The sequence below is a fragment of the Verticillium dahliae genome, genomic scaffold, assembly GCF_000150675.1.
Source record: "Verticillium dahliae VdLs.17 supercont1.13 genomic scaffold, whole genome shotgun sequence".
NCBI lineage: Eukaryota > Fungi > Ascomycota > Sordariomycetes > Glomerellales > Plectosphaerellaceae > Verticillium > Verticillium dahliae.
The window spans coordinates 970,169-992,859 of NW_009276944.1; the positions used below are offsets into that span (position 1 = coordinate 970,169).

At 49.7% G+C, this 22,691-nt stretch overlaps 5 protein-coding genes across 5 annotated transcripts; 4 read left to right on the forward strand and 1 right to left on the reverse strand.

Moving 5' to 3' along the window:
* Nucleotides 1-4,772: 4,772 nt before the first annotated feature.
* Nucleotides 4,773-6,472, forward strand: VDAG_06272 (6-hydroxy-D-nicotine oxidase; the record flags this gene model as incomplete). The annotated part of the gene is made up of 3 exons (XM_009659286.1): nucleotides 4,773-4,966; nucleotides 5,078-5,285; nucleotides 5,342-6,472. 3 exons carry the CDS (start codon nucleotides 4,773-4,775, stop codon nucleotides 6,470-6,472), a joined length of 1,533 nt encoding a protein of 510 aa, XP_009657581.1.
* A 521-nt stretch (nucleotides 6,473-6,993) lies between these two features.
* Nucleotides 6,994-8,142, forward strand: VDAG_06273 (60S ribosomal protein L23). Its single transcript, XM_009659287.1, has 4 exons — nucleotides 6,994-7,050; nucleotides 7,375-7,669; nucleotides 7,726-7,803; nucleotides 7,859-8,142. Exons 1-4 carry the CDS (start codon nucleotides 7,037-7,039, stop codon nucleotides 7,889-7,891), a joined length of 420 nt encoding a protein of 139 aa, XP_009657582.1. The 5' UTR covers nucleotides 6,994-7,036; the 3' UTR covers nucleotides 7,892-8,142.
* A 746-nt stretch (nucleotides 8,143-8,888) lies between these two features.
* VDAG_06274 (uncharacterized protein) lies at nucleotides 8,889-12,531 on the reverse strand (the record flags this gene model as incomplete). The annotated part of the gene is made up of 2 exons (XM_009659288.1): nucleotides 8,889-9,055; nucleotides 9,114-12,531. The coding sequence occupies 2 exons, from the start codon at nucleotides 12,529-12,531 to the stop codon at nucleotides 8,889-8,891; spliced, it is 3,585 nt and encodes a 1,194-aa protein (XP_009657583.1).
* Nucleotides 12,532-13,570: 1,039 nt separating this feature from the next.
* VDAG_06275 (uncharacterized protein) lies at nucleotides 13,571-15,151 on the forward strand (the record flags this gene model as incomplete). Its single annotated transcript, XM_009659289.1, has 2 exons — nucleotides 13,571-14,138; nucleotides 14,190-15,151. 2 exons carry the CDS (start codon nucleotides 13,571-13,573, stop codon nucleotides 15,149-15,151), a joined length of 1,530 nt encoding a protein of 509 aa, XP_009657584.1.
* Nucleotides 15,152-16,452: 1,301 nt separating this feature from the next.
* Nucleotides 16,453-17,378, forward strand: VDAG_06276 (NAD-dependent malic enzyme). Its single transcript, XM_009659290.1, has 2 exons — nucleotides 16,453-16,820; nucleotides 16,877-17,378. The coding sequence occupies exons 1-2, from the start codon at nucleotides 16,524-16,526 to the stop codon at nucleotides 16,940-16,942; spliced, it is 363 nt and encodes a 120-aa protein (XP_009657585.1). The 5' UTR covers nucleotides 16,453-16,523; the 3' UTR covers nucleotides 16,943-17,378.
* The last annotated feature ends 5,313 nt before the right edge of the window (nucleotides 17,379-22,691 follow it).

A 22,691-nucleotide genomic window follows, 5' to 3' on the forward strand; every position in this document is an offset into this window, starting at 1 on the left:
GTCAGAAGATCCAGGGTCACTGATAAGATAAGGCTTGCCAAGGCTAGGTCACGTGACAGGATCACCAGGAAACAGTGATCCAGGACCAAGGATCACTATTATGCTTGGATCACCGTGAGCCGTGATCCAACATAAGAGGATCACGATATAACAGTGAGCCATCCAACATGAGCTCACCACCTAACACAACAAGGACAGGATGGCAGGTATATAAGGACGGACATTCTGGACTTGTAGATACATTCCTTCTCACGACAGTGATCAATCTAAGTCTTACCTTGTATTCATTGTAACGAGTGCGCAACGCCTTACGACACCACATCGTCTCAGAGTCACAACCTAAGCTTCTGCAAACAGCAACCCCAACCCTCTGACAGTGTTCCCCCTTCGGAAGCTGCCAGGTCGTAACATAGGGATAACTTAAAGGAGATAACCCTGGAGGAGCTTATAATAGAATAGTAAGAAAGATTATAGAATATACTTAAGGAATACTAGAAATACGAAAAGATCTTTAAGGAAGAAGTCGATATAGTGCTACCTAAGTATATATACTACGACTACGAAATCCTAATTAAGGAAAGGGAGAGCCCCCGATTTAATAAGATCTATGGGTTAAACCCTCGATAGATAGATATTCTCGATAAGTATTTTAAGGAGAACCTTAGAAAAGGATATATCCGATTATCGATATCCTTAATAGGATATCCGATTCTCTTTATATTAAAGAAGAATAATAAGGAAAGACTATATATCGATTATAAATAATTAAACGATATTACTATTAAGAACTATTACCTATTACCTCTAATATTAGAACTTAAGGACGTATTAATAAGAGCTAATTAGTTTATAGCGCTCGATCTTAAAGGAATATATAACCTTATCTATATTAAGGATAGAGAAGAATAGAAAATAGTATTCCGAATACGATGAGGATATTATAAGTATTTAATTATATTATTCGGATTAATTAATGCCCCTATAACCTTCTAAAATATAATTAATAATATACTACGAGAATTCCTAAACGTCTTTATAATAATATACCTTAATAATATTCTAATTTTCTCGAAGACGATAGAAGAATATAAAGGATATATCTACTAAGTCCTTATATAACTATACTAGTACGAACTATTAATAGAGCCTAAAAAAGCTAAGTTCTATATATAGGAAATAGATTTCTTAGGGTATACGATTACCCTAGGAGAAATTAGGATAGAAAAATCCAAAGTAATAGCTATTAAGGAATAGCTTATACTAAAAAACGTTAAGGACGTTAGAGTATTCCTCGATTTCGTTAATTTCTATCGACGATTCTTAAAAGGATATAGTAAGACCGCTAATCCTTTAATAAACTTTACGGTTAAGGAAATAGAGTTCGTATAGAACGAACCTTAAGAAAAAGCATTTCGCTAAATTATCGATACTATCTTTAGCGAATTAGTCCTCCGAATAATAGACCCTGAAAAACCTATAGAAGTCGAGATAGATACCTCCGACTTCGCTATTAGAGGATAGCTAGGATAAAAGGACGATTAAGGACGTCTATACCTAATAGCGTTCTTCTCGAAGAAGCTATACGGACTAGAGCTTAATTACTAGATATACGATAAAGAACTTATAGTAATTATCGAAGCCTTTAAAGAATAGAGAACGTATCTCTTCGGAGTACGATATGAAATTAAGGTCTATACCGATTATAAAAATCTTATATATTTTATAATAAATAAAGACCTTAATAAACGATAAATTAAATAAGTAGAATTCCTTTCGGAATTTAACTTTACTATTATTTATTATAAAGGATCTAAGAATAATAGGGTAGATATTCTAAGTAGACGCTTAGATTATAAATAAAATACGCCCCTTAATATTAACGCTATCTTAGCGAAAGATAAAGAAGGGAACCTTATCCTTTATTACTAAACGTTAATAGTTACTACTCGTATAATACTTATTAAACTACCTACGGAAGTATTAGAACTAATTCGATAAGTTTACGAAGCTAAGGCCTATAGGTACTAAAGAATAGCGAAGACCTTCGCTCGACTTAAGAAATACTATAACTTTAAAGGAACTAGATAGGACGTTATAATAATTATTCGTAATTACGACCTCTATAAAAAGAGTAAGGTAGAAAGGTATAGGCTTTATAGAGAACTTAAGGCTTTACTAGTACTAGTAATAGCCTAGGAGTTAGTCTTATTAGACTTTATTACTAGCTTATTATTATTGAAGGAACCCTTAATTAGGACCTTTTACGATAATATCCTAGTAATTATTAACCGATTTACTAAATACTCCTACTTTCTCCTATATAAAGCTATAAGAATAGTAGAAAACCTCGCCTATATATTCCTTAAGAATATTATAGGATAATACGGACTCCTAAAAGAACTAGTATTAAATAGAGATAAGCTCTTTACTAATAATTTCTAGAAATTACTTATCGCTTAACTTAGAGCTAAATATAAACTATCTACGGCTTTTTACTTATAGATAGACGGATAAACGGAAAGAACGAACTAGACTTTAGAGTAGTACCTCTAGTATTATATTAATAACTAATAGGATAACTAGGTTATATTACTTCCTATCGTATAGTTTATATATAATAGCTTACTAAGCGAGTCTATAAAGGAGTTACCCTTCTATATTAATTATAAGTATAACCTAATAGCCTACGCGGAACGCCGCGAAGTACTAGATACGTTAAAAGTAACTAATATTATAGCTAATATCCGTAAGATCTAGGACTAGATTAAGCTCGACCTCGAGCTCGTATATATTAGAATAATTATATATATTAATAAAATAAGGATAAAGGGACTATCTTTATAAGAGGGAGATAGCGTCTACTTTATCTACTAAAATATTAAAACTAAACGACTAAATAATAAATTAGACTTTAAGAAACTAGGACCTTTTAAAATTCTTAAGAAACTCTCGGATATTAACTATTACTTCTTATTACTAGAGAATATAAAGATTTACCCCGTTTTTTATATAGTATTTTTAGAACTAGTACTACTAAACGTATTACTCGTAATTAATATAGAAATAGAAGATATAAATAAATACGAAATCGAAAGAATTATCGATTATAGAAAAACGAATAAATAAAACGAATACCTTATTAAATAGAAAAACTATAAATATAAAGAAAATATATAGGAATTAATTAAGAACTTAAATTATCTATAATTATTAAAGTAGTATTATTAATCTTAAGGAAATTAAGCGACTCTGGGTTAAAGGAGCCTAAGGCGCTCTAATTAATAACCCCGAAACCCCTAGCCGCTTATATAGCTATTATAGCCTTAGACTCCTCCCGCTCCGCGGAATCTAACTCGTCTAGAGACTATAACCCTTAGTTTACTATCTTTATACCCCTCTTATAAAGAGATCGCTTCTAAATACGAAAGCGCTTTAAACGATTAAGAGCTTCCGCTATTTAAGACTATAGCTCCTCTAAACGCGCCTCCTTATCTAGCTCCTTCTTATCTAGCTTACTTAGCTCTTAAGTAATACGAGATATTATTATAGGTTAGCGGACTAAGAAAGCGAGAGAGATACTATTATAAGTACTTACGAGCGTTAACGGGTACCCCCGAACTATCGTAGGAACGACTGCGATGAACGTATTCGGAGTAGCGATTAACGCCCTCTACTATACGATACTTCTAACCCTTTTATTAATAGAAGGAATATAGTATAACGTCGTAGCTACGAAGCTTAATAAAATTAAACTATTCTTATCGCTTTCGAGTAGATAAGGACTTTAGCTTTTTAATATAATTCGATATTTCGTTAATATTATAAAGGAAGAATAAGTTAAGGGATATAATTACCTAGGGTACGGCGCTTATAAGTAAGGGTCGCTAGGATATCGACCTAGAGGAGGAGAATCATATAACGCCCTAGCCCGGTCGTTACTAGGACACCAGGCAGGACACCCCGTAGGCGATCGGATGCGCTATACGGACCTATAGGATTACTTACGTAACCGTGACTAGATCACGATTCTCAAAGTGATCCGGTTACTAACTACACCGTAACCCAAGCAATAGGATCACGATAAGAAAGGTAAGCTATCTAATATAGACTTATTAACCTAATACGATAAGGATAGAATAATAGGTATATAAGGACGGGTATTCGGTACTTATAGATATATTCTTTCTTATGATAGTAATTAATCTAAGTCTTACTTTATATTTATTATAACGAGTGCGTAACGCTTTACGATACTATATCGTCTTAGAGTCATAACCTAAGCTTCTGTAAATAGCAACCCTAACCCTCTGATAGCGTTCCCCCTTCGGAAGCTACTAGGTCGTAATACTATTATTAATACCCTGAAGCGTATTTAGAATATCTTCTTTAATATAGCTCTTTATTCTAAATTTAATAATATAATTAATATAATTATTAGATAAGGGGTAGGTAAGATATCGCGATCTATATATTATTAGGGGGCCGATTTTCGGGTATTAAAAGTAGGTAGAATTAGTATGCGGAGTTGGGGGGGCGCGGAGTTAGGGGTGTAGGACTTACCTACCTACCTTACCTTACCTTACTGCTTTACCGTACGCTGTGATCGATGAGCCATGTAAAGACGGAACCACCCCTCCCTCCAGAGGAATTCGAGCATCAGCGGCCCCTCCATCCTCACCTCCCCCTTACACAGTGGATGTTGGCAATTCCCTCTAAGTCCCTCGTATCACTTCCCAGACAGCAGGCCAAACCGTTTTTTTCGTTTTCACGCTATGGCTCAGCCATCCAGCAGTGCCTTCGCGACCTGCCTGAACGACGTTTGCGATGGCCGGTGGGGGTGCGTAGGCTACCCGAGCGACATCCTGTACCAAATCAACTGGGTAGATCGCTATAACCTCGACATCAATATTGAGCCCGCTGCCGTCACAAGACCCGAAAGTACTGAAGATGTCGCGGCATTTATCAAGTGTGCCTCGGAGAATAATGTGAAAGTCCAGGCTAGGTCTGGAGGACATTCCTACGCGTAAATACGTCTGCGGTGCTGTCGTTTCTAAACCCTCAATGCTGACTGTATCAGAAATCATGGATTGGGTGGTGAAGACGGGGCGCTCGTCATCGATCTTGAGAGCTTTCAACACTTCTCAATGGATTCAGATAATTGGCAAGCGACAATCGGAGCAGGCCACACATTACACGACGTCACCAAGAAGCTCCATGATAACGGTGGTCGAGCCATCTCGCATGGCACATGCCCTGGTGTAGGACTTGGTGGTCACGCTACAATTGTGAGTAGTTTCGAATGCTTCCAGATGCTGCTAGAGCACTAACAAATCTACTGCAGGGTGGCCTCGGGCCCTCATCACGTATGTGGGGATCCTGCCTTGATCATGTTGTGGAAGTCGAAGTCGTCACAGCCGATGGGAAAATCCAGCGCGCCAACGAAGACGAGAACTCAGATCTCTTCTTCGCCCTCAAAGGAGCTGGTGCCAGTTTCGGCATCATTACGGAATTCGTCATGCGCACCAACGAGGAGCCCGGTGACGTTGTCGAGTATACCTTCTCACTGACTTTCTCCCGTCATCGTGATCTATCCCCTGTATTTGAGGCGTGGCAAAATCTCATTTCTGACCCTGACCTTGACCGCCGTTTTGGGTCCGAGTTCGTTATGCACGAACTGGGTGCTATCATCACTGGCACTTTTTTTGGCACTGAGGAAGAATTTGAGGCAACAGGCATTCCTGACCGCATTCCCACCGGGAAGAAGTCCGTAGTGGTCAACGACTGGCTCGGCTCGGTCGCGCAACAAGCCCAGGATGCAGCCCTATGGCTTAGCGATCTGAGTACCGCCTTCACTGCGAAGAGCTTAGCATTCACCAAGGACCAGCTCCTCTCCCCCGAAAGCATCACATACCTCATGGACTACATTGACGACGCTAATCGGGGCACCCTCATCTGGTTTTTGATTTTTGATGTGACAGGTGGCCGTATCAACGACGTCCCGATGAACGCTACGGCTTACCGTCACCGCGACAAGGTTATGTTCTGCCAGGGCTACGGTATCGGTATTCCAACACTGAACGGCAGGACTCGCGAGTTTATTGAAGGAATCAATTCGTTGATTAGGTCAAGCGTGCCAACTAATCTGAGTACCTACGCCGGGTATGTCGATGCCAGTCTGGATAGCCCTCAAGACTCGTATTGGGGCCCAAACCTAAACACATTGGGTCAAGTAAAGAAAAACTGGGATCCTCATGATCTCTTTTCAAACCCGCAAAGCGTACGACCTGGGCAGAAGAGTGTTGTCAATTATTTCGATGACAGGACGTCATCAAACGGCTCGGAGGACTCCAGCGGCGGGTCTATTGGTGGTACCCGAGATGAACAGGGCGGGTGCTGGAGCTGGCAACGCAGCGGGGCTGCTTTTGCTGTTTTCGTCGCCCTGTTTGTCGGTCTGGTTTTGGGGGTTTTCTAATTCTCCCATTCTTGGGGCGAGACCCTCACGATTGTTATCGGTCTGGGTGGTGCGTCAGACCTTTCCTTGTCCTTCCCTACGCAAAACCACTCACGCCTTTTAAGAACGCTGGTAGTCCTCTTGCCGAATACAAAGATATTATCTTCTACCATGGACTTGAAATCTATGATAGATGTCGTGCTGCGGCTGCAATCTCTCTAAAGTTGCCTCTGCGCGTGCATTCGGATGGCATACGCTGTGCAGCAACACATCCAGGACTGAGACATGCTTAACATGCTTCCGCGAGAGGGACCTGCAAGGATGCCCATGGCCCCACTTGGCCCATAGCGCGGGTAGCCTCGGTCAACTCGGTGAACAGCTGACTCATTTGTCAAGATCCGGCTACAGGCCAATCCACTATCTTCACGTGACTGATCGCTTGTCCGAATTTCGTAAGGGTTTCCCACCCCACAGACGAGTTGGGTGCAAAAACAAAATCTTCGGGATCCTGCTCTTGACCTCACCGACGCCGAATCGCCCTCACGAACACCCGTTGTCAACCCAAACACCCTCACAACCGATACAATGGCCAAGCTTTCGTAAGTTCTGCCTTCTCGACAACAACCTCTGCGATCGATCATTCGGAACTGCGACTGCTGCGACCGGTGGGCTGGAGAAAGGAACGGCGAAGGCGGGGAGATGAGAAGAACGAGGCTCAGCAAGAGGAGGGGTGGGAAATTGAGCCATCACGACGCCATGCCTTTGCCGAACCAGCCTTAATGCCCTTCCACACGGCTATCGACAGAAAGTCATCGGACCTGACAACGAGCTCGACAATAATGTAGCGGTTTCCGGCCAGACGATCGATCGCAGGGTCTTGGACTTTCGGTGCAGAATCACGCATGCTAACTTTTGCGCTTCAGGCGCGGTGCCCCCGGTGGCAAGCTCAAGATGACTCTGGGTCTCCCAGTCGGCGCGGTCATGAACTGCGCGGACAACTCTGGCGCCCGTAACCTCTACATCATCTCCGTCAAGGGTATCGGTGCCCGCCTCAACAGGCTGCCTGCTGGTGGTGTTGGCGACATGGTCATGGCCACTGTCAAGAAGGGAAAGCCCGAGCTGAGGAAGAAGGTCCACCCCGCCGTCATCGTTCGCCAGTCCAAGCCCTGGAAGCGTTTTGATGGCGTCTTCCTGTACTTCGAGGACAACGCCGGTGTTGTGAGTTTCCCCCTCTCTATCAATATTTGGCTACAGACAATGCTGACGTGTGTAAGATCGTCAACCCCAAGGGTGAGATGAAGGGCTCTGCCATCACCGGCCCCGTCGGCAAGGAGGCCGCTGAGCTGTGGCCTGTGAGTAGCAACCTCCTTCACGTCGACAAGAACCTACTAACAAGTATGTCCCCAGCGTATTGCCAGCAACTCCGGTGTCGTGATGTAAAAGGGGAACTGCTTCGAGGAGGACAAATAACGAAGCTAGGATTTGGTCACCGATGCGAACGATGATACCGAGCAGGTCCCGCCGACAACGATAGAGCGAGGCGGGAGCGGACCGAGGGGGATGACCTGGCACGGGGACGGTTCTTTTTTCCTCGCTGGATTGGAAGGCTCTGCATTTTGGGCTGCGGCGTGTAAAGGGAGACTTCATACCAGGCATTCGCATCAAGGCAGATGAAATCCGATGATTTGAGCAAAGTCACACGATGCTGCTACCTGCCAACCTTGCGTGATGTACACAACGGGGGACTTGGGTTTTACGAAACTGATTTCCACCACAGGCTGACGCTTGTGACATTTAAAGGATAATTGGGTTGACGCTTGTGATATTCAAAGGATAATTGTGTATTCAGTCGGGTCAGCGACCTCAGCGATTCCCGACGCTCCTACTCCCAGCCACTAAACCTTCATACCCATGCTAGAGAACCTGACACTGTCCATGATGCACCGACCGCTCAGCGGGTCAACGAATTGTGAGACCGCACAATGTGACCGCACGAGAGCACAGCTTGAGCCAACGTCAATCTGCATGGGTAGGCCACAACATTTTGACGCCCTGCCTCTCTCTGTATTTGACGACGCCTATCAACGCTTAACACCTACCCCCTTCTCCATACCACCATCCTCCAAATCGTACAAAACTTGCTCAAGTATCGGAGCTATTCCCTTGGCCATCTGGATTACTACCCCGGCTTGATTCACGGTAAACAGGCAAAATAGTATCAAAGCTGCGCTCTCCAAAGCTCCCTCTCCGTTGTGTGCAGCTGCACGCGGCCCTGTGTCGTACAGCAACAAACGGCTCTCGGGCCAACTCATGTCGAATGGCGGTTCGAGTTACCAATCCTAGACCAAATGATCCGCAGCTTCAGTTTGTCATGGCCGTGGACAGATTGCGCCATCTAAAGCCCCGTTTGAGACCAGTGTCGATCTTTGGTATACCCTTACTGCTGGAATTGGGTTCCGTTGGTAAAAGGGTTATGCCCATTGGATTGCGGAGGAGCAGGTGCAGCTGCCACCATTGCTGCCTGCGCATTGGCCGCTTTTTTCGCAGCTAAAGTGGCCTTTCTTTTGTTGACAGCATTCTGCATACTGCCATTCAGCCAGCGTTCTGTGCAATAGTTAGCTCCGTGTGCCAAAAAATTTGCCTTGGCAGATGTGCTGCTTACTCTTCATTGAAGCAGACATCTTCTGCGACTTGGTCATCAAGCGGTAGTCTTGGTCGTCGCCAGCCTGGCTCGGGGCAGCGGATGATGCTGCAGAGTGTGGCGCCGATGGGGCAGCTGAAAGACGGGCGACTTGTGCGGACGGCGCTGCTGTTGAGGAATCACGGCTTGGTCGTGAACCACGGTTTACGGTCCATTTGTCGTCACCCATATGCTTGAAAGTGATCAAATGAGACGGTTCGCCTAGGGTGGCGCTGGCAGCTTGAGATGCTGCAGCCATATCGCCGAGAATGGCTTCTGATCGTGTGGCCTTGTGCGCTGCTTGGGGGCGAGTGGACGCTTTGAAGTTGATGCGTGTCTTCTTTTTCGGAGGCTGAACAGCTTCGACAATCTCTTCATCATCTTGTGCTTCGCCCCTTGAAGTACGCTGTCGCTTGTTCTGGCGGAAGCTGTACGTTGATCCGTCATCTGATATGGTAGCGTTGGACGAAGATGTTGTGGGTCGTGACTCGTCTGAGCTGTCAACAACTGTTTCGCTGCTGATCGGCCTGGAGCTGGTCATGCGTGCATTCTTGCCACGTTTTCTTGTGGTGCGCGCTCTCTTAGGTAGTGGCTCGTCCAACTCCTCGGGTTCCGTATCTTCAGGATCTGCCGCGTCAGACTCAGGTTCTGCGACGACAATCTTTGGTTGCCGCCCGCGTTTTCGCTTGGGAGGCACCTGAGCCAAGTCTGAGGCTGGCGTGTCGGCTTCTGTATCCGCAGCTGCGGCCCTCTTCCCCTTTGGTCCCCGTTTTTTGGGCCCTGGCTTGTTCTTTGGCGCCGAGTCTTCATCCTCATTCGGGTGGTAGACGTCCTCCGGGTGCGGATTGAGAGGCGGTCTGCCGCGCCTTTTAAGGATAGGCTTGACGACGGTAGCGGCGGCGGCAGCTTGGTTCGCTGGCGTCGCGGAACGAACATCGTCTTGTAACATTCCTTCGTACAGTTTGGGCGGATTTCTTGACCTCTTGCCTGTGACCACCAGGCCATCTGCGTCACCTTCTGCGGCCTTGGCAGTCTGTTGAGGCTGGCTTCGCAGCTGTCTGCCTGCCATGATACCATCACGCTGGGCAATGGGGTCTTGCTGGCCAATCTTGGACGGATGAGGATCATACTCATAGCCATAAGCCATGGCCTCAACCCTGTCCTGCCACCGCTGGTGGAAGGTGCCCTGCTCTTTCTCCTTGATGGGAGCGCGATAGCCACGAGTGTCAAAATCTTTCTCCACATATGAGTCAACCTTGGCGAACTGAGAAAGGTTGGCCGTCTTCTTCTCATACTCGGCGTCCTGAATCTCACGTCTCTTTGCGTTCTCCGCGTCATCGACCTGCCGACCGCACTTTTGCCATTCTTCCTGCCAGACCAGAAGCGTCGTGTTGACGTGGGCAAGGAAAGCCCACAGCTCTTCCGTCGACATGTTGCTGTGATCTTTGACGTATTCCCTGTAATGGGCTGGGTCACTCAGCTTGGGAAATCGAAACTGTTTCCTCATGCGTTGAATCCCAGCTGATGCCACGGCAGCCTTGCTCTTGTCTTCGCCGGCCGATGGAGTGTTCGCACCTGTCTGCTGCGCGGACGCGGATACAGGAGAACCCACTCGTGGGGTTTGAGGCAGAGGCGTGGCAGCACCAGAGTCGACGTCTGCCAGGCCATCGGCTTGAAGACTGTTGTCTTCTTCAGGCTGAACAGTTTGCGATGCACTCTTGTCGCCGTCGTCCCGATCGGCCTCGTCCTCATACTGGTCGGCGTCATCGTTGGCGGCGGCATCATTCTTGTCGGCAGCTTCCTGCTCATCGTCATTGCCTTCACCATCGCCATCGGGCGCATCGCCGTCTTCATCAACATCACCTTCGCCTCCAGCTGTCGCCACCTGCATTGTCGGCTCAGGATGCAGTACGACTTCGCCTTCGACATATGGCGTCAAATGCGACCAGGCATAAGTCTTCACCTGGATCTCAGCACTGTCCTCACCAATATCCATGTTACTAGGCCCATGGATATTTCTGTCAATGCTCTTCCCTAGGTGTTCCTGGGACGGCTGTGTTGCCCCATTCGTGCAGTGGTGGTTCTGCCAAATCGTGGTGTGCGTCTTCAAACCCATCGGACCAGCCTGTGCGTTGTTTTCAACGGCATCGCCGTACTGTGTATTCGACGGCTCATGTCGAGAAGAAGCGTTCGGTGCAAGCTGGCGTTCCGTACTACCGGCCTCGCCAGCGATATCGCTCTCAGACCTTGTCTGGACGTGGGCTCGTCCGTTGACTGTCAGTTGCACCGCGCTTCCGTCATCGCCGCGTCCACTCCGGTCTAGCGATGATGAGCTTGTAGAAGGAGCTGCAGGTGCAGCGGCCATCTGCGTATTGGACTGCACCCTCATGCTCAGAGGCACAACTGCAGGAACCCCATGGCCAGCGGCGGATTGTTCGGCTGACGAGGCACGTGGCGAGGAGGTGAAGTGAGCGGCTCGGCTAGATAGTCTCTCAATCTTCAATTCGGAATGCCGCTCAGCCTGTGTGTCTGAATCTTGAGAGAGCTGGGGAGCCGTGATGATTGAGACATGATTGATGTGTATGGGTTGTGGATGTGCGATTTCCAGGCTACCCTGGCCGTTGTCACGAGAATTGGCCTGCGCACCATGGTCTGGCTGACTGCCGTTGCCGAACCGATCGTATCGCTCGAAAGACGACGTCGGGCGTGCGTGTGCTCCGTCTGGTGTTGCAGATTGTCGCTTGAATTTTCTCTCGGCTGCTGGAGACTCAACCTTGGAATCATGGTCCGACACCTCGTCAGACGTGTGCAAGTCGCTGGAATCGCCGACAACCTCAATGGTATCCTTGACAACATCGTCTGAGGGAGGGAAGTAGGGCTGCGGGTCTGCAAGGCGTTTGGCTGGGGTTTTACGGCGACCGGCGGGAGTGTCATCTGTATGAGAGAACTCCCGCGAGTTGGCGCGCCGGCGCTGAGTGCTGGGCGGCGTGAAGCCGTCACCGACCACCTCGCTCTCGGCCCTTCGTCGACGAGTAGCGGTACGCGGGGCAGGAAGGGCAATCTCGGGAAGCTCGTCCTCGAAATCATGTGCTGAGTAGTCGATCTTGGCTCGCTTACGAAGATTGTGAGAACCCTTCTTGTTGGTCTCGTCATCATCGTCGGGATTGCCATCAAAGCCAAACGTGCGAATACGCTTCCTTCGAGATGCAGCGCCGCCAGAAAAGGGCGAGGAGGCAGTCTGAGCAGAGGATGAAGCAAATGGCGTAGACAATTGCCGAGCGCCGCGTCGCCCGGCAGGGGCGGTTTGTGGTGTCTGGTGGGAGAATGTGGCAACTGGCGATGTCGACCGAGCGCTCTGAGGATTCTGAGCGTAGTCCTTAGGGTCGGCTTTTTCTGCCATGTCGAAGCTCGTCGTCAGCGATGGCTGTGTTTTTCGCCGACCCAAGCGGCCAGCACGAGGGCGATCCATGGTAATTGGCGATGTTGTTGATGATGCGTGGTACAAAAAATTGGTGTAAATCCGAGAGGGTGGTAGTGGCAGACTCAGGCTTAGTCTAAGATGAAGAGTAGCGACATGCGGTGGACGGATGTCGTGACAATCTCTTCACCGAGGGAAGGAAAAGTAAAACACACGAAAGAGACCCAAGAGGTAAGATGATTGACGTGACTGTTGCGAAGGGGAGAGAAAGAGCTGTCGCTGTGAATGTGTGGGATGGAGGCTGTCTGTTCTGTCGCCCTGAGGACAGGCAAAAATCAAGTTGGATGGGGCGGCTTGGAGGTGAGAGAGCAGTGAGCTGTGAAAGGGAGGCAGGGGTTGTGCTTCTTTTTCTCGATTCGGGCAGGCCAAGAAATCCCCCCGAGTATTCAGAGGCTGCGTTCTCCAAGATTTGAGAAAAGAGCCGGCGTTCTGCCAGATGAATATCAAAGCCTTCAGTAGGATAGACCGTCTTCTGTCGAGGACTCTCGTCTCCGTCAATCGTTTTGCTTGGGACTGTAATTTGATTCCCGAATGGGCCACGGCTGCACGACTGGTGCCAGGTACGTACCTCCCCTGCTAACCTTCACTAAAAACCCACTTATTCCCCTTGGACAGGCGATCAGTCCAATGAACGATCGAGAAATCTGAGCCGTTCGAGTGCTAAACCTCACCTGGCCTAGCCCCACTCCCCCCCACTGACAGCTTGCATGTCCTGGTGACGGATGCTCTGAGCTTCATGTTATCACGTTACCGAAACCAACGAACAAGAAGCACCCTGATTTTGTCTATTTTGCAGCCTCGCTGGTGCTCTCTGACCTGATTTCATAAAGACCTCACGCCTTCCGATTTCGAAATCGCAACAAATCTTTCTCCAGGCTCGTCTTGACCAACCTTAGAGCCTCCCTGGCGTTCCCAACTCCATACACCCCCGGTAGCAAACACCATCCCCAGGATCGTTACCATGACTTCCAAGAAGGGCAAGACCGCAGCCGCCGGCGACGACATTGATGACCTGTTCGAGGGCATTGTTGATGATGCCCCGAAGAAATCACTCGAAAAGAAGTCCAAACCCACGACAGCCGCCTCCAAGGCCATGGAAGACCAGGACATCTTTGCCGAGCTTGAGAAGGACCTCGAGCAGCCCTCCCGCCCACACACACCGCGCATTCGGGAGGCTGCTACCAAGGGATCTCCTGCTCGATGGACTGCGACACCGACTGTCGCCGACGACAAGTCTGCCACAGCTCCCCGCAAATCCACCGACAGTGCCAGATCCTTGCGAGCCAGCTTCACCCCGAGCGCCACAAGCTCCGACGTGCAAGAGTCGGAGAAGAAGGCTGTTGTCGAACCATCTGCTGCGGCTCCCGCTGAAGCTCCTTCTGGCGGAGGCTGGTGGGGCAGCGTCTTCTCCACGGCAACTGCTGCCATGAAGCAGGCAGAGGCCGCCGTAAAAGAAATCAGAGAGAACGAAGAGGCCAAGAAGTGGGCGGAACAGGTGCGCGGCAATGTTGGCGGCCTCAGAGCCCTGGGTGAGTGATCATACTGCGGCTTCTCGCAGGCGTTTCTAACCGCGCTCCCAGGAGACAACCTTCGCCAGCAGGCCCTTCCCACCTTCACCGACCTCCTACACACTCTTGCTCCCCCAATCAGCCAGCACGAACGATTGATGATCCACATTACGCATGATATGGTCGGCTACCCTTCGCTCGATCCCCTCGTGTACGAAGTCTTTTCCCGCGTCATGGCCCAGGTCGAGGGCGGCGACCTGATGGTCATCCAGAAGGGTCAGGAAAATACCAGCCGGAGGTCGAACGATGTAGCTTCCGGCTGGCGTGACGGCCCCTGGTGGAAGCAGTCCGAGCTAGCTCGCGATCTCGGGTTGATCAAGGGCCTGGTGGAGGGCACCAAGCTTTGCCGCGCCGGCGCCGAGGGCTATGCTGGCGAGTACTTTGCCGCGCATGGCGGTATCGGAGAGGCCAAAGTGCGAGCTACCGAATCTGTCAGCGAGACCAACCCTGTGCGCAGTTCGGATCTTTTCCTGGCGATCCAAGCCATAAGCGTCGATTCGGACGCTGCATTGTTCGCACGCGCAGCTGCCATTGAAAATGGTCAGGATTCACCCGCCGTTGCTGATCCCAAGGAGACGGACGGTTTTGTCTGCTTCGCCGTTTTCGTGCTCGACCCTGTTCACGAGATAGAGTACTCAACCGTCAGTCAGACCATACCGGCGAAATGGGTCAAGTGGCTTGACGCCGCGAACCCTCTGACCCCTGGTAGCGGTGAAGATGGCGAAGACCAGCACCTGCGTGTGTTGGTCCCCCACGAGATTCGGGAGATTGTCGAGAGTGGTGGTGTCGATCCCAGGGAATGGGCTGCTGAGTGGATTGAGGAGCAGCTGAGTCTCGCCATCGGCATCATTGCACAGCGGTATGTCGCCCGAAGGATGGGCGTTAGCGAAGGGAGCATTGGCAAGGGCAAGAGGGGTGTTGGTGAGCTTGTCGAGGATGGCGCGGGTGAGGCAGCGAGGGCTGGTCTGATTTGAGTCGCGTTGACGCGCTCTGTTGGTGTTGGGCCCGTACCATGATTTATCATTAATTGTTCGCGAACCCGGGACTACGAGAATGAAGCTTATCGACAAAGGACTCTCGCGCCAGGTGGCATCCGGTGATCTGCTGTGCCTAGGTATAGCCATGTAGGTACCTCATGGAACTTGGTTTCCACAGCGTACTGTCATCGGGCAACCTTCAATACTACCTAAGCTTATGACCAGCTTTGGCGCAATTTCCTTCGCACAACTAAATCTGCGAGTCAAAGTTTCAGTCAGCTTGATAGTTGACTGACAATAGAACAGCAAGGCTTCCGTGTCGGCCGGCAGGATATCGTGCCATCCGTTTCTCGACTTTCAAGGCCAACGAGCAAGCGCCTTCGATAACGGGTGGGCACGGGCCGTTCCATTGTTGTTGCTCAGGGCCGCCCACGCCCACAGGGCTTATGTCAGCCTCGGCGGGGTCTGGGTCACTGTAGAAAATTTTACTGACGATGCTGCAAAAGATCTCTACGTTTTTCTCCCATCATTCCATTTTTGGCCCCAAAGCCGTCTACGATTTCGACATTGATGGAGGCAGCGCGCTCAAGTGAGCGGCTGCTGAACCAATTGGAGCGCCAGACTTGTGCACCTCGTGACGCCTTATCCGCCGTCCATCGCAGCATGAGATAGCAATCAACTCGGCCTTCGGGCAAAACATACGAGTCTTCGCTCCGCGGAGGCCCTCTACTGCTGTCGCGTTTTGCGATGCGCATCGAGGGTGGTTGCGATCGCTCACAGGCCCCTAGGACCTACTACTGCAATAAAAAACCCTGGGCCATCATAGTCCGCGCCCCGATTGTCTCACGACTTTGCGTCTACGAGGCCCTCCACCTGGGCGAGGCTCCAAGCGCTCCAACATGCCACCGTGTCCCCCCCTCTGTACGATCAAGTCCATGACAATTTCATAAATGCAGCGACTTGTCATCCCTCTGAAGAGTTGCTGTTCCTCTTTTTTTCGTGTTTTTTTTTTCTTTTTTGGGAGGCTGCGCCTTTACCAGCAGTGGGCATGCCTAGCTCCGCGATCGATCAAGCTTTGGAGAGCGGAGCGGAGCCTGCATTAGTTAGCAGCTGCAAATAGATGCCTTGCTGCGTGCAATCGCTGAGCGACTGAAGACGTCAGCGACAGCTCCAAATGACCTTTTGCGTTTCCCACCCGTCAGCTCGCATCACATGACAGGCTACTTGCTCAGGCTCCCCTCGATAACCTTCCCTTACACCCGTGCGTGTCCAGCTGTTTGCCAAGTCTTCAATATCTCGACCATGAACCATGTACCTAAAACTTGCCAACAGACTCTGAACTCTTTACTGACCCATCACTTTCCCGAGCATGGCGGCAGACGAGACATCCAGGTTCGCCCATCTGCCCTTGAGCACCAGTGGTGCCATCAAGTGTGCCATCACGGGCACGGCGCTTCTGAACACACCTTATCTCAATAAAGGCACCGCCTTTCCCCCTGATGAGCGCCGCCAATTCAACCTTACCGGCCTTCTCCCAGAGAACGTCCATAGCCTGGATCAGCAGGTCAAGCGAGCTTGGCGCCAGTACTCGTCTCGTAGCGACGACCTCGCCCGCAACACATTTCTCACCTCACTCAAGGAGCAAAATGAGGTTCTGTACTACAAGGTCGGTCGGTAGCACGCTTGAAAAGGTTACCCAGCGATTGTTGATCATGTATATAGCTTCTGCTGGATCACCTAGCAGATGTGTTCTCTGTAGTGTACACGCCCACCGACGATATATATTAATAGATTTAAACCTATAACCTCTAATAGGGCTCTAGAGATCCTAATTAACTAAGCTATTCTCTTCTTTTAGTTTTTATTAATAGATAATTGTAACAACCAAGGAAGCAGGGCGGCCGCGAATCGACGACCCCGCGATCAGGGAGCGCGATAAGATAAGAATCGGGCCCACCTGGCAAATCACGTGATGGCTCACTCAGACATAAAGGGTGAGTCGTCGGGCTCACCAAGGACGCCGCAGTGAGCCAGGGAATGGCTCACGGGATAACACACCCTGATCCTAACATCATGGATCACCAACAACTAACCAGTGAGCCATCCAACATGAGCTCACCACCTAACACAACAAGGACAGGATGGCAGGTATATAAGGACGGACATTCTGGACTTGTAGATACATTCTTTCTCACGACAGTGATCAATCTAAGTCTTACCTTGTATTCATTGTAACGAGTGCGCAACGCCTTACGACACCACATCGTCTCAGAGTCACAACCTAAGCTTCTGCAAACAGCAACCCCAACCCTCTGACAGTGTTCCCCCTTCGGAAGCTGCCAGGTCGTAACATTTTGATCACTCTTGTTCAGTAGGTTTACCTTGTGACACTGAGCAATACTCACCACAGGAACAATGTCCACCAACAGCGTCGGAAACAGCGCCAGCAACCTGGCCGCTATGATCCAAGAGCTCCGCTCAGAGAACGAGCAGCTACGAGCCTCGATGCAGCAACTTCAAGGCGGAACGAGCATGAAGGCTCTTCCCCCTCAGTCATTCGACGGCAACCCTAGGGCACTTCAATCTTTCATCACCCAGGTACGCCAGTACCACAAAGCCAATGAGGGCCAACTCAAGTACTGGGGCGAGAAGGTCGCCAACGCCTCCTCTTACCTCAAAGGGGACGCCTTGCACTGGTTCGAACCCTTCATTAGGGACTATTCCACCCACACCAAGAAAGAAGATATGAAGCAGGCCACCCAGGACATCTACGCCGGTATGAACGCATTCGAAGAAGCCATTAAAGGAGCGTTTGGGGACGTGGACGAGGAACGACAAAACGAAAGAAAAATCCTTCAGCTCAAACAGACGGGGCCAGCCACTAAATACGCCACGGAGTTTCGACTCTTAGCCAGTCGACTCGATTGGACAGAGTCCGCTCTCATGGCCCGTTTCTACGAAGGACTCAAAGACGCCGTCAAGGACGACCTCATCCGGGAGGATAGACCCGAAACCCTCACCGAGTACATCGCCATGGCCGTCAAAATCGACGATCGCCAGTACGAACGCAGAATAGAAAAGGGACGAAAGCCCGCTATAGGACCATGGAACCCTCGCATTCCCCACCACCGATCCAATCAAGGACGCAAGTACCAGCACGACAAACCCCGCGTCAGCACGGCTTGGGGACAGACCACCCATGCAGGACCCATGGAGCTCGACAATACCAGACATGGCAAACCGAAGGATCTCAAGGACATGAAATGCTACAACTGCGGCAAAAACGGGCATATGGCTCGAGAATGCCGGCAACCTAAGAAACCCTGGAAACCCGTAAACGAACGACAGCTCAACCATACTCAACACCAGGACCATGCCAAAACTAACTGGACCTTCTGTTACCAGGACGATTGCCTGACCCACAAAGACAGTAAGGAACAGAATGGATGGTTCCCCAGGGCACCTACGGGACAAAGAACCCTGGCCATGATGGTCACCACCAGGAAGGAAAGACGAATTCAGAAATGGGCCCAGCAAGTAACGCCGGAGACCCAGGAAATCGATACAGACGAAGAAAGAGCCTACGAACATGCTCACCCAGAACCACAATCAGCTCCCCACGTAGGACTGATGAACGACACAGAATGGGATGAATACACACGAGCCAGCGAAGAAGAATCTCCGCTCGGACAGACCCAACCCCACATGCCTATGCAGGCATACGAAGTTAGCAGCGCCAGCGAGGACTATGACCCCCTGGTACCATGGAACGAACTCATCTACTACGGGACCAAACCATGGAAGGCCAGCACCCGAAAGCGAGAAAGCACCAAAGAAAACGTACGACTCATGGTAGGAGACCACCCGGCACTTCACCACGCCCACGAACAACACTACCAGTTGTTCTGGCCCGAATGCGTCTACGACGACTGTGAATACCACTTCAAGGAGAAGGCCGCACACCGGTTTCTCCCGCGCAATCACTGGATCGAGCCACGAGTGAAGGTAGAGTTCGGACAGGAGAGTCGCAAATGGATCCTACACATGGACGAATACAGTCAGGGTCGGCTCACGTTCCGACCAGACCCCGCTTATCACGACAAATGCTACCAAGACAACGCCAGATGGGAGGACTGCGATAATGACGCGTGCATGAAGCACTACATCGCCAAAGCCAGAGATTGGAGACTCCATCGCATGAAGGACGTCAGGAAGCCACTCTTCCGCGTCCACTACAAGAGCGACGAGATGAACGACAACTCGGACGGACCATCCATGACATGGCCACCCACTACGCCACCCTCTTCGGGAAAAGGCAAGCGTCGGTCGAACAGGGACAACGACCGACGAAGGAAGTAAGAGCAATCTGCTCAGCCGAACGAACCCACGGCACAAACCACCTCTACGTACGAATAAACGTAGGAGGAAGATGGGCGAGCGCGCTATTAGACAGCGGCGCCCAGGGCAACTACATGAGCCCCGAATATATCAACAAGAACCACATCAGCTGGAAATATAAGGAGGAACCCTATCAGCTCAGCACGGTGGAGGGACAAGCGGTCTCGTACGGAGGAGGAATCGTGAATACGGAGACTGCGCCCCTCCAGGTATTCATTTCTCGCCGACCCGGCCACATAACCTTCGACATCACCAACATGGGAGGAAAACAAATCATCCTAGGCATCCCATGGCTCAGAGAATGGAACCCTCAGATTGACTGGACAGCTGGCCGCGTCCAGTGGAGTACGTCAGCCCCTGAGGAAAGACCCACGAGCGGTCTCTCAAGCGACCTCCAACTAGCCCTCACGAATAGGGACAACTCAGAGGAGACAACCCCGGAGGAGCTCACAACAGAACAGCAAGAAAGACTGCAGAACGTACCCAAGGAATACTGGAAGTACGAAAAGATCTTCAGGGAAGAAGTCGACACGGTGCTACCTAAGCACACACACTACGACCACGAAATCCCAATCAAGGAAGGGGAGAGCCCCCGATTTAACAAGATCTACGGATTAAACCCTCGACAGATGGATACTCTCGACGAGTATCTCAAGGAGAACCTCAGAAAAGGATACATCCGACCATCGACATCCCCAGCAGGATACCCGATTCTCTTTGTGCCAAAGAAGAATGGCAAGGAAAGACTATGCGTCGACTACAGACAGTTGAACGACATTACCATCAAGAACTGCTACCCATTGCCTCTGATATCAGAACTCAGGGACGCATTAGCAGGAGCCAATTGGTTCACAGCGCTCGATCTCAAAGGAGCATACAACCTCATCCGCATCAAGGATGGAGAAGAATGGAAAACAGCATTCCGAACACGACGAGGACACTACGAGTATTTGGTCATGCCATTCGGATTGACCAACGCCCCCGCAACCTTCCAAAACATGATCAACGATGTACTGCGAGAATTCCTGGACGTCTTCGTGGTAGTGTACCTCGATGACATTCTGATTTTCTCGAAGACGATGGAAGAGCACAAGGGACACGTCCACCAGGTCCTCACACGACTACACCAGCACGAACTGTTAGTAGAACCAGAAAAAGCCAAGTTCCACACACAGGAAGTAGATTTCCTAGGGTATACGATCACCCCAGGAGAAATCAGGATGGAAAAATCCAAAGTGGCAGCCATCAGGGAATGGCCTACACCAAAAAACGTCAAGGACGTCAGAGCATTCCTCGGTTTCGTCAACTTCTATCGACGATTCCTAAAAGGATACAGCAAGACCGCCAATCCTTTGACAAACCTCACGGTCAAGGAAATAGAGTTCGCGTGGAACGAACCCCAAGAAAAAGCATTTCGCCAAATCATCGACGCCGTCCTCAGCGAGCCAGTCCTCCGGATGATAGACCCCGAAAAACCCATGGAAGTCGAGACAGACGCCTCCGACTTCGCCATTGGAGGACAGTTAGGCCAGAGGGACGACCAAGGACGATTGCACCCAGTAGCATTCTTCTCGAAAAAGCTACACGGACCAGAGCTCAACTATCAGATACACGACAAAGAACTCATGGCAATCATCGAAGCCTTCAAAGAATGGAGAACGTATCTCTCCGGAGCACGACACGAAGTCAAGGTCTACACTGACCACAAGAATCTTGCACACTTCACAACGAACAAAGACCTCAACAAACGACAGATTAGATGGGCGGAATTCCTCTCGGAATTCAACTTCACCATCATCTACCGCAAAGGATCTGAGAATGGCAGGGCAGATATCTTGAGCAGACGCTCAGACCACGAACAAACCACACCCCCAAACAATAACGCAATCCTCGCAAGCGACAAAGAAGGAAATCTAATCCCGTACCACCGTACCTTGGCGGTCACCACACGAATAAAACCCGCCAAGCCACCCAAGAGCACCACAGAGCTCATCGAACAAGTCCACGGGGCCAAGGCCCACGGACACCAAGGAGTAGCGAAAACATTCGCCCGACTCAGAAAACATCACGACTTCAAAGGAACCAGACAGGACGTCACAGCAGTGATCCGCAACTGCAACCTCTGCAAGAAAAGCAAGGCAGAGAGACACAGGCCCTATGGAGAACTCAAAGCACTACCAGTACCAACCGCAGCCTGGGAGTCAGTCTCACTGGACTTCATCACCAGCCTGCCACCATCGAAGGAACCCTTAACTGGGACCTCTTACGACAACATCCTAGTAGTCGTCGACCGACTCACCAAGTACTCCTACTTTCTCCCGTATAAAGCCACAGGAACGGCAGAAGACCTCGCCTATGTGTTCCTCAGGAACATTGTGGGACAACACGGACTCCCAAAAGAACTGGTGTCAGATAGAGACAAGCTCTTCACCAGCAACTTCTGGAAGTCACTCATCGCTCAACTTGGAGCCAAACATAAGCTATCCACGGCTTTTCACCCGCAGACAGACGGACAGACAGAAAGAACGAACCAGACTCTAGAGCAGTACCTTCGGTGTTATATCAACTACCAACAAGATGACTGGGTCACATTACTACCCATCGCACAGTTCGCATACAACAGCTCACCAAGCGAGTCAACAAAGGAATCACCCTTCTATGCCAACTACGGGTACAACCCAACAGCCTACGCGGAACGCCGCGAAGCACCGGACACGCCAAAAGCGACCAACATTGCGGTCAACATCCGCAAGATCCAGGAACAAATCAAGCTCGACCTCGAGCTCGTACGCACCAGAATGACCACGTACGCCAACAAGACAAGGATGAAGGGACCATCCTTACAGGAGGGAGATAGCGTCTACCTCATCCGCCGAAACATCAAAACCAAACGACCAAACGACAAATTGGATTTCAAGAAACTAGGACCATTTAAAATTCTCAAGAAACTCTCGGATACCAACTACCACCTCTCATTACCAGAGAACATGAAGATTCACCCCGTTTTTCACATTGCACTACTAGAGCCAGCACCACATAACGCACCACTCGAAACAAACGTGGAAGTCGAAAATACCAACGAGTATGAAGTCGAAAGAATCCTCGATCACAGAAAGATAAGCAAACAAGAAGAATACTT

Coding starts and splice junctions, on each gene's coding strand:
- VDAG_06273 (XM_009659287.1), top strand. Junction 7,670..7,725: donor TCGAGGACAACGCCGGTGTT/GTGAGTTTCCCC, acceptor GACGTGTGTAAG/ATCGTCAACCCCAAGGGTGA. Junction 7,804..7,858: donor AGGCCGCTGAGCTGTGGCCT/GTGAGTAGCAAC, acceptor GTATGTCCCCAG/CGTATTGCCAGCAACTCCGG.
- VDAG_06276 (XM_009659290.1), top strand. CDS start 16,524: ATGGCGGCAGACGAGACATCCAGGTTCGCCCATCTGCCCTTGAGCACC. Junction 16,821..16,876: donor ATGAGGTTCTGTACTACAAG/GTCGGTCGGTAG, acceptor TCATGTATATAG/CTTCTGCTGGATCACCTAGC.